The sequence below is a fragment of the Podarcis gaigeae genome, assembly GCF_964106915.1.
Source record: "Podarcis gaigeae genome assembly, chromosome: 12".
Classification (NCBI taxonomy): Eukaryota; Metazoa; Chordata; class Lepidosauria; order Squamata; family Lacertidae; genus Podarcis; species Podarcis gaigeae.
This window is the reverse complement of record NC_139688.1, coordinates 29764587-29778424: the sequence shown is the minus strand read 5'-3', so window position 1 is coordinate 29778424 and position 13838 is coordinate 29764587. Positions and strand designations below refer to the sequence as shown.

The following is a 13838-nucleotide window of genomic DNA, read 5'->3' as shown; positions in this document are numbered from 1 at the left end:
CTGGGTTATTTTGGGGGCCTGCCTGGTGTTTTTACATGAGTAGAATGTGTGCTTTTATTTAAAATGCATCTCTGGGTTATTTGTGGGGCATAGGAATTCATTCACTTTTTTTCTCTTCAAAATATAGTCCGGCCCCCCCACGAGGTCTGAGGGACAGTGGAAATTTTTGCTGACACTTGCAGTGCTCTGGGTGGAGTGAGGCAGGGTGGAGAGGAGAGAGAAGAAGACACAAATTATGAGAGCTTAAGCTTTTTGGTCTGAGTAGGTCCCAATTTCTCATCTCCTTGATGCTTCTTGTATTCAACACCTCCTAGAGAACATCGAATATGCTCAGCATGCTTTGTGTCCTCTTTAGGGTTTTTAGTTTATTATTCTAATTTAGACATATGCTTTTAAAACTTTTTATCCAAGATACTTTTAGCATAAAGGTAAAAAAGGTAAAGGACCTCTGGACAGTTACGTCCAGTCAAATTTGACTATGAGGTGTGGCGCTAATCTCTGCTTTCATACATACCCAATAACATGACCAAAATAATTCAGAAAGTTGCTCTACATAAAGAAGATGCAGCTTAAATGAATGATGACAACTCTAACAATTTACTAAGATGTTGAAAAGGACATCTTTTAGCCACAGATAAAATGCTTATTTGTATAAGCATTTATGCGACATGTCGAGTGCTCATTTGCATACATCAACATGTTGTCTATCTGATGTCAGAACAGGCACAAATTCTACATGTAAAGGCGTTGACATGAAGCATGTAACATATGCTGGTGGACACATGGAATTTTCACAAAGTACTTTACTCATAGCCACCATAATGTCTGTTTTGGTTCCATGCTTTCACAGAAGCCAGGATTCTGAGAGCTACAATCTGCTAAGCAACTACATACCATTGTTACTTAGGAAATACAAACAATATCATTCAGAAAGAAGATGATAAACGAGCACATTATCCACAACAACAGTAGTGAAAACACAAGAATAATATGTCTTCCTAAATAAGGTTTTTCAATATCTGTCTAAAACAGGAAGCTTGTTGAACTTTTGAGAGTGTCCTGTAATTGCAGTGCCACCATCAAGAAGGTTCTGATTCTGGTATCCAATTTCCACCAAAGATGAGCCAGAGAGCAAATGTTTTGGGGGGACATGCGTACGGTTGGGCCAGAAGCAACCTGTTTCACACCAAACCATTCTGAACATGTGGGATCTTATTCTCGATATTAGTTTAGTGCACCATCACAATGCAGTCATAAAAAGTTAGCTTTTCAGGTAAGTGTCCAGGGCATCACCAAGGGGAGTTCTTGAGAGTAGTGAGATCCCATATATGACATTTTTCTACACACTATGGAAGAAAAACACAACTTTGTATGTGATGGTGCAAGGCACAAGTTCACTGAGCATGCCAACATGAGCACCTGATGCATTAGTACTCTTATTTGAAACAACTGTATGTGTATAACCAGTAAATAAATCAAACCAAACATGAAAGCCATAAACTTGAGCTATGTTTTCACAATGATTTATGACATAGGTCAACTGCCCTTCACCTTTAAGAAAACAGGTCTAGTTAACTATCTTGTATTTATGCCAATGTAGCCCAAGATAATTTATTCTCAGCAGTAGGGGGAGGAAGGAGCAAGCTCTAGGCCTCAGAATATATTCAAAGGCTACTTGAACTTGTTAACAAAAGCATTTAAAGATTAAATTCACTGTCCATAACCCTTTAGAGGCTTGTAAGAAAACATCTGCATCCATTTTAAATTACAGACAATAGCCATGTCTCATCCAAATAATTTGCCAGAGATTATACATTTTAAATTGTACTCTCTGTGCTTAATTTATCATATTTTTATCTTGATTTGGTAAAGGAAACCTCCAGGAGTAAATTTAGAAGTCATGCATTCACAGAAGGACAGCTTAAATATTTTTTAAAACAAGTGAATTCACATTTATATTAGTTTAAAAAGGGCCGGATTAGAATGTAAAATGTGGATTATGTAATTGAAATGCATTAGTTTTATTACAAAGCAGCAAGCATTTCTCCCAAATAAAACACTATGACTGTTTTATTTGGTTAGCTAATATTTTAACACAGTGGCATTCAAGTAACCAAATGCTGTTCAGTCACCATTATTTTCCAGTACAACTTTTTGCACTGGGTTAATTCACATATGTATTATTCCTTTTTCGTACAACCATGGAACTCAGTAAAACAAATGCTTGCTTATTTAGCGTATTTATAAACCACTCTTCATGCAAATATATCCCAGGATGGCTGTAAGACATCTGTTTTTATCTTCAAAAAATGCAACAAGGAAACAGTTTTTAAAAATGTAATAGAAAGGGGGGAAACTGCAAAACGTCAGTTTTAATAAAACATCAGATGCTGTAGTACTCCAAATAAATATGCACAAAACCCAAAGCATGCAATGACTATTACGTTTTAAAATGTACGTTGCTGAAGATTATAAATATGTAGAAAGAAAGAAAATGCATTTTTGTAGAAAAACAACAACCCTGTTCTACAAATTTCAGCTCTAAAGATTGGCCTGGCTTGATTCTATTTTAAACCAGAATTAATGTTTTGGTTTTTTTTAAACCAACATTTTAGATCATCCTTAAGCTGCAAAAGGGGGAAGGATGATGGAAGGGGAAAAAACCCAGAGGAAGCTGTTTTCATTCATGCAGTAGTGATGTCAGCGTCTGCAGTGGCAGCTGCCTGACCTGTACAAGCTTCCAACCCAGAGCACTTTTGCAGATTTCTTTTAAGAACCTCTGGCAGCTCCATTTTTACTAAAGAACTTAAATCAGAGCAATGTCCTTTAAACATCTAAACTGTAAGAAAGTGAAAGACATACCTATGTATACAAATATATATATATATATATATATATATATATACCCTAGAATGGCTCCAGTACAACTGAATAATGCAACTCATTTGCAAAGCCAGAGCCATGCATTGCAGTATAAACACTAATGCAAAGAGAAAACAAGATACATTTATGTGTGACCTAAAACATTCTAAAGTATGGTATCTATGAAACATATTTATTATTCTTTCATGCTCTTTGAAAACAGTTAAAATAAGTAACTGAATAATTAGAGTAATTAATGATTGAAGCTAAATTGATTTATTCTGCTACAAAGGAGTTTTCACAAAGCAACCGAGTTCTCTGAAGTTATTCCATAATGCAGGTTGCCATGCTAACTATACTACATGGGCCAGAGTCAGAACAACTGGTGAAACTAGTCCACGGGGCAGATTCTGCAGGCTAAGAATTTGAAAGTAAAACTAAATATTTTATTTATTAGCTTGCAGAATTAAATAAGGCTTGTTCTGCTATCTAAGATGAGTGATGCCATAGACCCTAAAAGGCAACAAAATCTAGTGGAACTTTAACGGCTAAGAAACTGATTATGGCATAAATCTTTTGTGGACTACTGTCTACTACATCAGATACAAATGTGGGTTATGGTCCATAAAAGCTTACGTCATAGTAAAGTTAGATGCCTCAATAGCTTGGTTTGTTTGTTTGTTTGTTTGTTTGTTTGTTTTTGCCGCAACAGGCTAACATAGCTGTCCTTCTAGAAATTATAAAATGAATGAATTCAAATATTCAGTACGTGGGCACTTATTTTCATTTGTTTGGGATTTACTGGAGGGTGCCTGCTTTGAAATGCCAGCTCAACTAATGAGGATTTCCTTATGGTACATGCAGGTTAACAGTTCACTGCGGTCAATCCATAGTTATATATTGTATTCTCACAACTCTATTAAACAGTGGATGCTGCTATGATGGCTTAAGGCAGGCTCAAACAAGTTTAATGAAGTCATTCAGTTATAATTTAAGAGGACTGAATCATTGAAAGTAAGGCAGTAACATAATTCATCTATTAAAAGAGACTGTATTATTTTAAAATACTTTGATAAAAGAATGATCAGCTTTTTAGTATTTGTTAACAAACACAACACATTTAAATGCAGATTCAAACATGCAGTATTTGTTAGCAGTTTTCCATTTTGTTTTATTTTAGCAAGCAAACAGAAATGTTTGAGTTAGCTTAATTAGAATTGTATGCACTTGTCTTGTCCCCATAAAAGAAAGCTTACATTTTCTAGACCCATTAACATGGATTAACCTCCATTTTTACAAAATACTTGGTTTAGAAACACTAATTCCATAAGGGTTTCCATAAGGATGAATCAAGATCATAGGTCTGTTGCATAACTTACATGTAATTTGAAATGCAAGGGGGGAAATTAAATTTTCATCTAGATGTAAATGTTTTTAAGGCTAATATAATACAAGCAACATTTTGGAGGAGTGAATTTAGTACAATCCAAATAACCATAACTGCACAACTAAGTGCAAGGATTCATGGCAATAATGCATCCAACCTGCTGCATTCAATACTATATCAAGAGAGGTATCTAATTTGCTTCTGAAACAAAACACAGTCTTGGCATGATTAAAGACGTGCTTAAAGATACAGGTTACCCAATAGCTATAGAAGGATAAGCAGTATATTTCATATGATTCATTCAACTGCTTAAGGGGAGTGGACAGAGCCACCTTTTAAAGAAACTTTTTCAAATATGTTTGGAGGGAACTTTTCCTAGTACATTATATTCTTTAACAAGAATACCACAGAATGTGCATTCTACTTGCCTCCAGGGTTCAACAAGGTTTAATTTTAGCTCTACAAAGGGTTGCATTTGAGGGACAGGCGTTTTCGAAAGCTTTGTAAGTAGATTTGTGCATCTTATATATTGGAAATATTGCAGGAGCGGCATGGGTGTTGTATTCTATTTAGAACCTGCAGTTTTGCTAGCATGAGTTGTTTAAGTCAGGTGTTTTTTATACCTTCCTGGTAAAAGGGTACAGGAATACTTTTACAAACACTGCTGTTTTGCAAATCTTATGGTCTTGGTAGAGAATGCTAGTATCTTTGTGCTTCAGCTTCCCTGAAGGCAGACATCTCAGAACTTACGCTTCAATAACTTATTGAAGTATTTAAATGTAAGTTGGCCAATATGGAACCATCAGACATTAGCCCAGCCTTTAGGCACTAAACCAGATGAAAATTTCCATACAAGGCATGGATACAGCATGCTGCAACGCAAGCCTTGAAAAACACTCTTCTAACCCCTTTTAAAAAAGGTGGATAAAATATACTTCATTAAACTGAGAATTCTGCTTCAGGGCACAAGCCAGTCCAAGCATTCTATTCACACACATAAAACGCAGCAGCTTACTTTCTAGTTTAGTAGCTCTGCATTAATAGAGCTTGGGAGTTCCTCTCTCCTTTAAGGATATGCAACAAGGCTCACTTTACCAATAGTTAAAGGATTGCAAGGTAGAATTTTATAGCCCTTCAGCAGCCTAAACCGCAAGGAGTATAGCAGAGCAGATGCAGGGTGTTAAAAGGGGTCACTAACCAAGACTCCCCGTTGCAAGCTCGAGCTGAATTAAGACCTTGAGTCTAAACATTTAGGGTGGTGTGTTTTTGGGTGTTTGTGTTTTTTTTAAGGGCTGAGTCACTTCGCCTTCTTTTGGGCTGGCGATCGTATTCACACTTACCAGGGCATGAGGCCCCCACCGAAAAGACGAGAAGATACTTCCGAGCAAACCCTTGACAGAAATGCGCTGCTAGATCGGGGAGGTGGTGCCATAATCCGAAACATGAACCGCGGGGTCGTTTGTTATTTTTTAGAGGGGTGGCTCAAGGAGGGTCTTCTCCACAGTGCTGCGTGGGGAGTTTGAGGTGGAAAATGGGATTTTTTGGGGGGCGGAGAGAGACGGATTCCAGGTGAGAGCCCCACAGGTGCCCTTACCTCTGTAGATGGGCGAACTGGGGCTCCTCCTCTCAGGTGAGATGCTTCTCCGCCTGCCGCTGCTGCTGTCGGGCGAGCGCCTCTGCCTCACCTTCACCCTCCCGGGCTCCGCCGCGCCGCCTGCTCCCGGCGGGGAGGCGGCAGCCGCGAGGGACAACGGAGGGGTCGAGCTGGGCGGGGGCGGGCTGCTGCCGCCGCCGTTGTTGCCGCCTCCTCCTCCTGCTGCTCCGCGAGGCCCCCCGGGGCCGGTGTTGCTCCCCACCGAGGCTGAGGCGGCGGGAGAGCGAGTGGGGCTGTGCTGGTTGCCCCTGAGGAGCTGGTAAGGGACGGTGGCGCGGATAGGCTGGAGCAGCCGGCTAGTCCCCGAACTGCCACCGGGGGCGCCGCTACCGCCGCTTCCTCCTCCTCCTCCTCCTGCTGCTGCTGCTCCGGCCCCGCTACTACCGACTGAGGAGGCTCCGGCGCCGCCGCTGGTGGGGGACCCGGCGGCCCCGCGGCGCATCCTCTGCGCGGGCGGGTGGTGAGGAGGGGTCTGCGAGGAGGAGCTGGACATGGCGGCGGCTCCGAGGGCCACAGGAACGAGGCGGGTTTTTTCCTCCCCTCGAGGCTCTTTCCCCTGGGAAGGAAAAAAAGGGGGGATGGGAAGGCGACCGGGGATCCCGAGTGAGGCAAGTTCTACCGCCCAGCTGTGGCCATGGCTGCCCTCGTCGGCAGCTCGGCTCCTCGCGGCTCACATTGTCCACACGGCGCCGGCCGCTGAGGAGGCACAGCTGGGGTGGTGGTGGTGGGAGCGGGGGGGTTGCTTAAGGCTCGCGCTCCTACCTAGCCGCGAGCGCCAGGGGGGGGGGGGAGGCGGCGCTACCGCACCTGCAGCCAGCCAGCCCTGCCAACCTACCCTCCTGCTCCGCCGCCCTCCCTCCGAATGGCACTCCGCAGGCTCCGCCGCCCCGTCTGTGGCGGGCGAGGGGCGTCAGGCCTCGCGCCCATTGGGCGCCCTGCCTCCGTTAGCTCGAGCCGGATTGGACGCGGACCGGGAACGGGCGGCGCGTCTGCCCAATCGCCGGCCTCTGCTTTACCTGGAGGAGGGGAAGGGCAAGAAAAAGGAAGGGGTTGGTAGTTTGGAGCCGCTTTGTGCGGAGGAGGGAGGTTTGTAGGTGGTGGGGGGCGGGGGGAGTCCGAGGTGGGAAAGTGGAAGTTATCCTTTTGGGATGGGTGGCCCTCTGTCCAAAGACCAAGCTGCTATTACAGGGAACACGTGACAATGGATTGCTCTGATACCTGTTTGGGCTTTGCTTTCTCTCTCTTTGATTTGCATCCGCTTTCATTCGGAACTGGCAGATTGCAAGCAGATACCAGTGCCAATCCCAGGAACGTGATCTTTAGGAAAATGTGTATCTAACTTTTCAAAGAGGGGCAACCTGAGTACAGGAGGTGCCTGAGTCATGAACACAATTTCTCTTAATTTATATCAACCCATCACTGATGCTTAAAATTGGAGCAGTCCAGATGTTTAGTACTCTATCCAACACTCTGAGTTGACCCATTGAAATTAATGGACGTGACTCATTTAGGCTTGTTAATTTCAATCTGTCTCCTCCCAAGTAGAAATTAGCTGGATCCAACGTTTAAGCTAGAAAACCGTGCAGCATAATAGCCAGAGAATTAAAAGGACTGGTCTTTCTTGTAAATAGTATATCCCAGTTTGCCTAATTTAGCTGCACAGAAGCCCACCACCCTACTCACCCAAACTCTCACTATAGGATATTTATTAAAGATTAGATCTTCATTCTAAACATAGTTGCAAAAACGTTTTTAAAAAGTTTAGTCTAAAAAGGTACAGCCAGGTTTTTTTTAAAAAATGTTTACTATATCTATATGCAGTGCTTTTTTTCTCTCATTTTCCTACTCATATTGAAATACTGCCCCTCAATGAGGCCAAACTTAGATTCACAAAATGTTTAGGGGTATGCGTAGCCCTGCGTACCCCCAGAATAAAGCACTGCCTATTTGTAAAAACTTTGTATGGCCAGCATGTAGGAAGCTGCCCTATATTAAGTAAGGCCATTGGTCCATCTAGCTCAGCAGTGACAACATGGACTGGCAGTGGCTCTCTGCAGTTTCAGAGAGGAGTCTTTCTGAGCCCTATCTGGAGAAGCTGGAGATAGAACCTGAGACCTTTTGCATGCAAGGCATCTGCCCTGTCACTGGGCTGCAGTCCTTTCCCATCGCCTTTTAATTTCCCATGATGCCCTACAGCAGCACTATGCTGGGTACATTGTGAAAGATTTATATTGCTCTCCTAGTCCCCTAGCATGACCTAGCCCACAAAGGCTCACTCACCTTACAGCGGGATCTACTGATGTAGGAGGGTCCCGCCTAAGGGCCCTTTGTTGAGACTTTTTATATGGAGGCCCATTCAATCATGGAATTCCCTCATGTTGCAGGTACAGATTTATATTTATTCCTCTTTTTTTCACCCATTTAAGAACGATCTTAACCATTTCATCTGCTCATCTGGCCAATAGGGAGCTAGCTGTCAGTCCACCCTTTTGCTGTGCCTGAGCCCTATAAGTTAGGAAAAGGCACAGAAGAAATAATTGACTGGTTCTATCCCATGTAAAACGAGGCATGCTCAAGGGCTTATGAAACAAGAGCAGATGGATTCTCAGGAAGGGGAGCTTTCTGTCTAAATTTTAGATACTTAAGTGCCTTACCTTATAGCTGAGTTTCTGGACTTCTTCTGATCATACTTCCCCAGCCCAAGCCCCACCAAATCGCATTAGCTAAGAGAAGGACTAACTTCCCCCACCAACTTCTTACTGGTCAGCAGCTGGTTATATTGCCCCAGCTGTATTGCTTTTCACAACTACTGCTAATGGTGGGGATGTCTTGGCAGGACCCCTGGAGAACAAGTTCTGTATTGGTAGAAAACCTGAAGGTGACATAGGCACAGGGCACACTGTGACAGAGGGACAAATTGCTTAATGGTTGCATGAGCTTTCATAGCCTTCTTTATCAGATGCTAGGGTACCATGGCATTCTTTGTCTAAAGGTTGTCCATTATTCTAGAAAACCACAGTCTCATGTAATGAATGGATGTTCCCTTATCTTCACAATTCACACCTCCATAGAACATTGAGGTATTTCTTATTTTGGACACAACAAAACGTCTTTCATTTGTATTTTTTCTGGCACCCCTGTTTCTACCTGCTGCTTTACCTCTATGGAAATGGTTCTTCTCTTTATCCTAACTTTTAAATGTTTAGCTATAAGCCAGAAGACATTATAATAAATCATGCTGAACTGCAAAATTTAGGAACTCTGAATCAGCATTTAAGGGTAGCAGAATGAGATTTCATAACTGAGACATGAACGGTTTGGGAAGAAACCAAGATTTTATTGCAGACTTAACAGTGCAACCCACTGCATATTTATTCAGAAGTAGGCCTACTGTGTTCAATGGGACTTACTCCTGGGTTAAGTGTGCACAGCAATCTTCCCTCTTGTGGAACCAACTGGTAAAATGCACGGTTTTAGCCCCACCCACCCCACCCCCCACAACATTCAGTCTTGTTTCCATACTTCCATTTGGGTTGCTAATTTTGTTCAGAAGTCAGATGACCTCTGATAGAGAACTAATCAAACGTGAATAATGGAATTGATTTGATAGTGAAGGTAAAAGGGCTGTTGTCAAAAATATACAAAACATTATTAAAATTGAAGGATCTTGCAAAAATATCACGAAAATGCAGCAGATTAAACTGGTATGATATGTATCCTGCGTGTACACCAGAAATTTAGAAGCCTTATCCTACAAAGATGCCATTGGCATCAGTATGTTTAAGCACACCCAAAACCACTGCATTCTTGGTGGTAATAACAATACTGTAGCATATAGCTCAATCTAAAAAGTCATAGCTTAGCTGAGATCCTTTGATGGGGGAGGAACCCATTGATCTGAAACACTGTTAAATACAGGCAGGAAGTTTACTTGTTGGCAACTGCAAGCAAGTGTGTGAGGAGAGGAAAATAGAAAGTTCATTTCATTTAACATTTAATTAGTATTTTTATTTCATTGGAGTGGGGTAAGAAAATCCTACATGATCCCCATTTCTGATTGTTCCGCCTTTATATGGAGCCAAAACTCCAAGGCTTTCACAGCATAGCTTGCAAACCACTTTAGGAATATTCAAAATTGCTAAAAATCCAAAATGACAGGTGGTATAGAAGCGGAAGTGATAATGACTGTTGACTGTGTGTTGCATACATTCCTCTTTACAGATTTAGTATAATCACTAATTAGCTATAATAGTTTATAATTGCATCAACAGAATGTAATGGATCTCTGTTATATAATTAATCCTACCCTTAAGGTAAGTTGTTTATATGATGCGTGCTGTTTTTCCTCAAATGTTTCTCCTTCACTGACTTGTGTTCTTGTTCAGTATCTGGCCACCCAGTGCAACGGGCAAAGATATAAAGAGAGTGAGTGATATATCTGATCTCTTGTTGCATAACGTGAGTTGTGTTTGCAAAGCTTATGTCCCCATATCATATCCAACGACAACAAGAAGACCAATATGTAAAAAATGAGTATTGTTTCATAGATAAAGTACTAGGCTTAGACATAGAAGACCAGTGTCTTTTAATTCAAGGCCCACTGAGCAGCTTTGTCTACAGAACTGTCTTTCAGGTATATCATCTGTAAAAAAGAAAAGAAAAAAGGAATAAATACTTATTTTACAAAATTGTTGCAAGGCTGATGATTCCAAGGCATTTACTGCCCTTGAATTAGTGTTAAAACATTTTTTTTTTGTTTACATAGGCTTTTAAAAACTTTACTTTACCAGCTAGTCTTCATTGCTCTGCTTTTGATATTTTATTGCTGCTTAAAAAAAACCTGTCTCTGCCTCCTGATCTGCCATTGTGCTTTGCATGCAGAACGTCCCAGTTTCAATCCCTAGCATTTTCAAGCAGGGCTAGAAGAGAACTCTGCCTGAAATGCTGGCGATCCACTGCCAGTCGTTCCTGAATACAATGGTCTCACTCATTTTAAGGCAGCTTCCTATGCTCCTATAGTTTTGTGATTTCTAGTTTTACTGTGTGTTATGCTGTTTGCAGGGAGTTGCCAGGAACTTGTATGAGGAAAGCCAGTGCATCACTATTATGAATAAAATAAAATACAGTGGTACCTCGGGTTACATACGCTTCAGGTTACATACGCTTCAGGTTACAGACTCCGCTAACCCAGAAATAGTGCTTCAGGTTAAGAACTTTGCTTCAGGATGAGAACAGAAATTGTGCTCCGGCGGTGTGGCAGCAGCAGGAGACCCCATTAGCTAAAGTGGTGCTTCAGGTTAAGAACAGTTTCAAGTTAAGAACAGACCTCTGGAACGAATTAAGTACTTAACCTGAGGTACCACTGTAATTAAATAATAACTAGTGAAGACCCATGACACACTGCAGAAGGAACGGAAATAAGGCAGGAAGAGGAACCTAATAGCGAAAGAAAATAGACTAGCTGATGACACTGTTGTCCAAGGAGAAAGTCACTATGGGTACCAGCATGTATATGATGGGTCAATCAAGAGCTGCCTAACTAACACTATTAAGTAAGAATGATCCATGGTGCATCTTCATCTGTCAATAACATTTTGCAGGTAGTGATGGGGTCAGCTTCAGTATGTTAAAATCTGGATTTCAGTATGTGATACAGGCTGCAATCCTTACATGGGAGCAAATTCCATTGAACACAGTGGGGTGTAGCTCGAAGTAAACATGTATAGGATTGAGCTTTAACACTAGCTCCCCACTATCCCCATAAAACCCTCCACATAAAGCTATATAATATTTAATAAACTTAAATATTGGGAACACAGAAAGCTCAGAATGGAATAGAAACGTTCTATCTGGCTTTGAAAATTCAGAAGTTGCCAGAGGTAAATCATAAGAGATCTGACAAAGGAAGCTGTGGTAGGACAAGGAATTTCCAAAATGAAAAACAAACAGACTGTCATTTTCTTTTATGCAAGGAAGGGAGACAGATTTGCAAAAATGACTGCATGCACCTTGCTAAGGGTGGGATTTTCTGCTTGTGAGAAGATCTGGATGTCAACAGTAAGATTAATTATTTGGCTCTAACTGCAAATATGATTACTTATATCATAGAATCACAGCAGAACAAAGCTTTTCAACTTGCCGCACCTTTTAAAATGATGGTGGAGTGATTAGTCATTAGGAAATCTTCTGAGCTATATGAGCAGTGGCATGATGCTTACTTAAGTGTTCCCCAGCATTTGTGTGGGAGCTGATTAATATGGAGGCAGCTATCAAAAAGTTGTGGGTTGAGGCGTTCTTTCATCTTACTTATATGTGTGTTTAGAGGAAGGCTAGAAGACAATTTCTTATAAGAATAAATGTGAGAGTTATTCCAGAGTTCAAAGCTTTTGCTGAAAGTATGCAAGTTTAATTCCGGTGAGATGTTCATCTTGTCTTCAGCTGATGCATCAGCTCTCTATTTCCACACTACTTATTGTGAGAAACAAAATGTCACTATGACAAACACCTGTCAATAGAAATTTTACAGGAAAGTCATTAGCATGTTACCCAGTTTTAATTTATCTAGTTTACGTTGCTATTAACGAGTGCTACAGCCATTCTGTGCATTTTCCACTTGTATATCCTATTAACAAACAAGACAAGCTGCTTACATTGCTATATAGCAATCTGGCCATTTTGCCTCTTTGCTAATAGCATGCAAAAGTCGAGAACATTGCACCCAACACCACTGGTGTACAGCCTCTGGAGGCTAACTAAATAAAGTTAGCTACCCCTGCATCCCACATTGTTTTTTCTCACAGACATTCCCTGAACGATGGGAAAGCCTCTAACCCTTGGCTGAAGTATTTAGTGAAGTCTTTATATATGAAGTCTTTATAATAGACTTCATGGCCAGACTATGATCCTCAGCATTTGATCAAGGCAATTACCTGATATGGCCAGTGATGTGTTTTGGAGGGTGTTATCCATGTTCCAATAATATTTCCCTTAAACTACTGTTACCTTTTTTTGACAGTCTCTCTTTTAGGAATGTCAGCAGCAGCAATTGTATAGCTTGCCAAGTCCAAGTGGGGACTAAGAGCTCTCTAGGTCATAAAAGTGGAATCTGAAGGTGACCCTCAAAGAAAAATAAATAGTTCTTTCAACACTATGGTGCCCCCATGTGTGTGCCTCATGCATGCATGGAAACATAAGAGAAGCCACGCTGGAGAAGACTTAGTCTATTCTAAACCAATGACTTGTTCTTCGTAATGGCCCACCAAATGCCTCTGGAAAGCTCATTAGGACATGAAGGGAATACCCCTGTTCTGTTTGCTGTTGCTGAAACTAGTGGTTGCATTGTGACTGGCAAGCACTGACAGAACAGTTTTCCTCTGTGAATCCACAGTTCAGAATCTCCAGAAGTGGTTGGACTACAACTGCCATCATCCCTAACCATCTTAGTCAGTGGTCAAGGATGATGGTAAAATATCTGGGGGTCCAATAACACTGGCCTAATCCTGCTTTAAGATAATGGCCTTCACCACATCTTGTGGCAGTGGATTCCATAAATTAATTATGCACAATGTAAAGTTCTTTGCCTGTCTTATAAAGGTAAAGGACTACCGACAGTTAAGTCCAGTCGCGAACGACTCTGGGGTTGCGGCGCTCATCTCGCTTTACTGGCCAAGGGCGCCAGTGTACAGCTTCCAGGTCATGTGGCCGGCATGACTAAGCCGCTTCTGGCGAAACCAGAGCAGTGCACGGAAACACTGTTTACCTTCCTGCCGGAGCGGTACAAATTTATCTACTTGCACTTTGACGTGCTTTTGAACTGCTAGGTTGGCAGGAGCTGGGACTGAGCAACGGGAGCTCACCCCGTTGCGGGGGTTCGAACCACCGACCTTCCGATCGGCAAGCCCTAGGCTCTGTGGTTTAGACCACAGCATAACCCCC

The 13838-nt window shown here is 41.8% G+C and overlaps 1 protein-coding gene across 3 annotated transcripts in view; it reads right to left on the bottom strand.

The window, feature by feature from the left end:
• The window catches only part of GLCCI1 (glucocorticoid induced 1), a 41076-nt gene extending 34241 nt beyond the window's left edge, over positions 1–6835 (bottom strand). The window contains exons 1-2 of one of the 3 annotated variants that reach the window (XM_083705295.1): positions 6739–6835; positions 5844–6459 (exon numbers count right to left, since the gene is read on the bottom strand). In XM_083705295.1, coding sequence (XP_083561421.1) covers positions 5844–6396 — 553 coding nt within the window. In that variant the 5' untranslated portion in view covers positions 6397–6459; positions 6739–6835. Of the gene's footprint in view, positions 1–5843 lie in introns of all 3 variants that reach the window. The other 2 variants (XM_083705296.1, XM_083705297.1) reach the window with 2 other exon arrangements.
• Positions 6836–13838: the final 7003 nt, after the last annotated feature.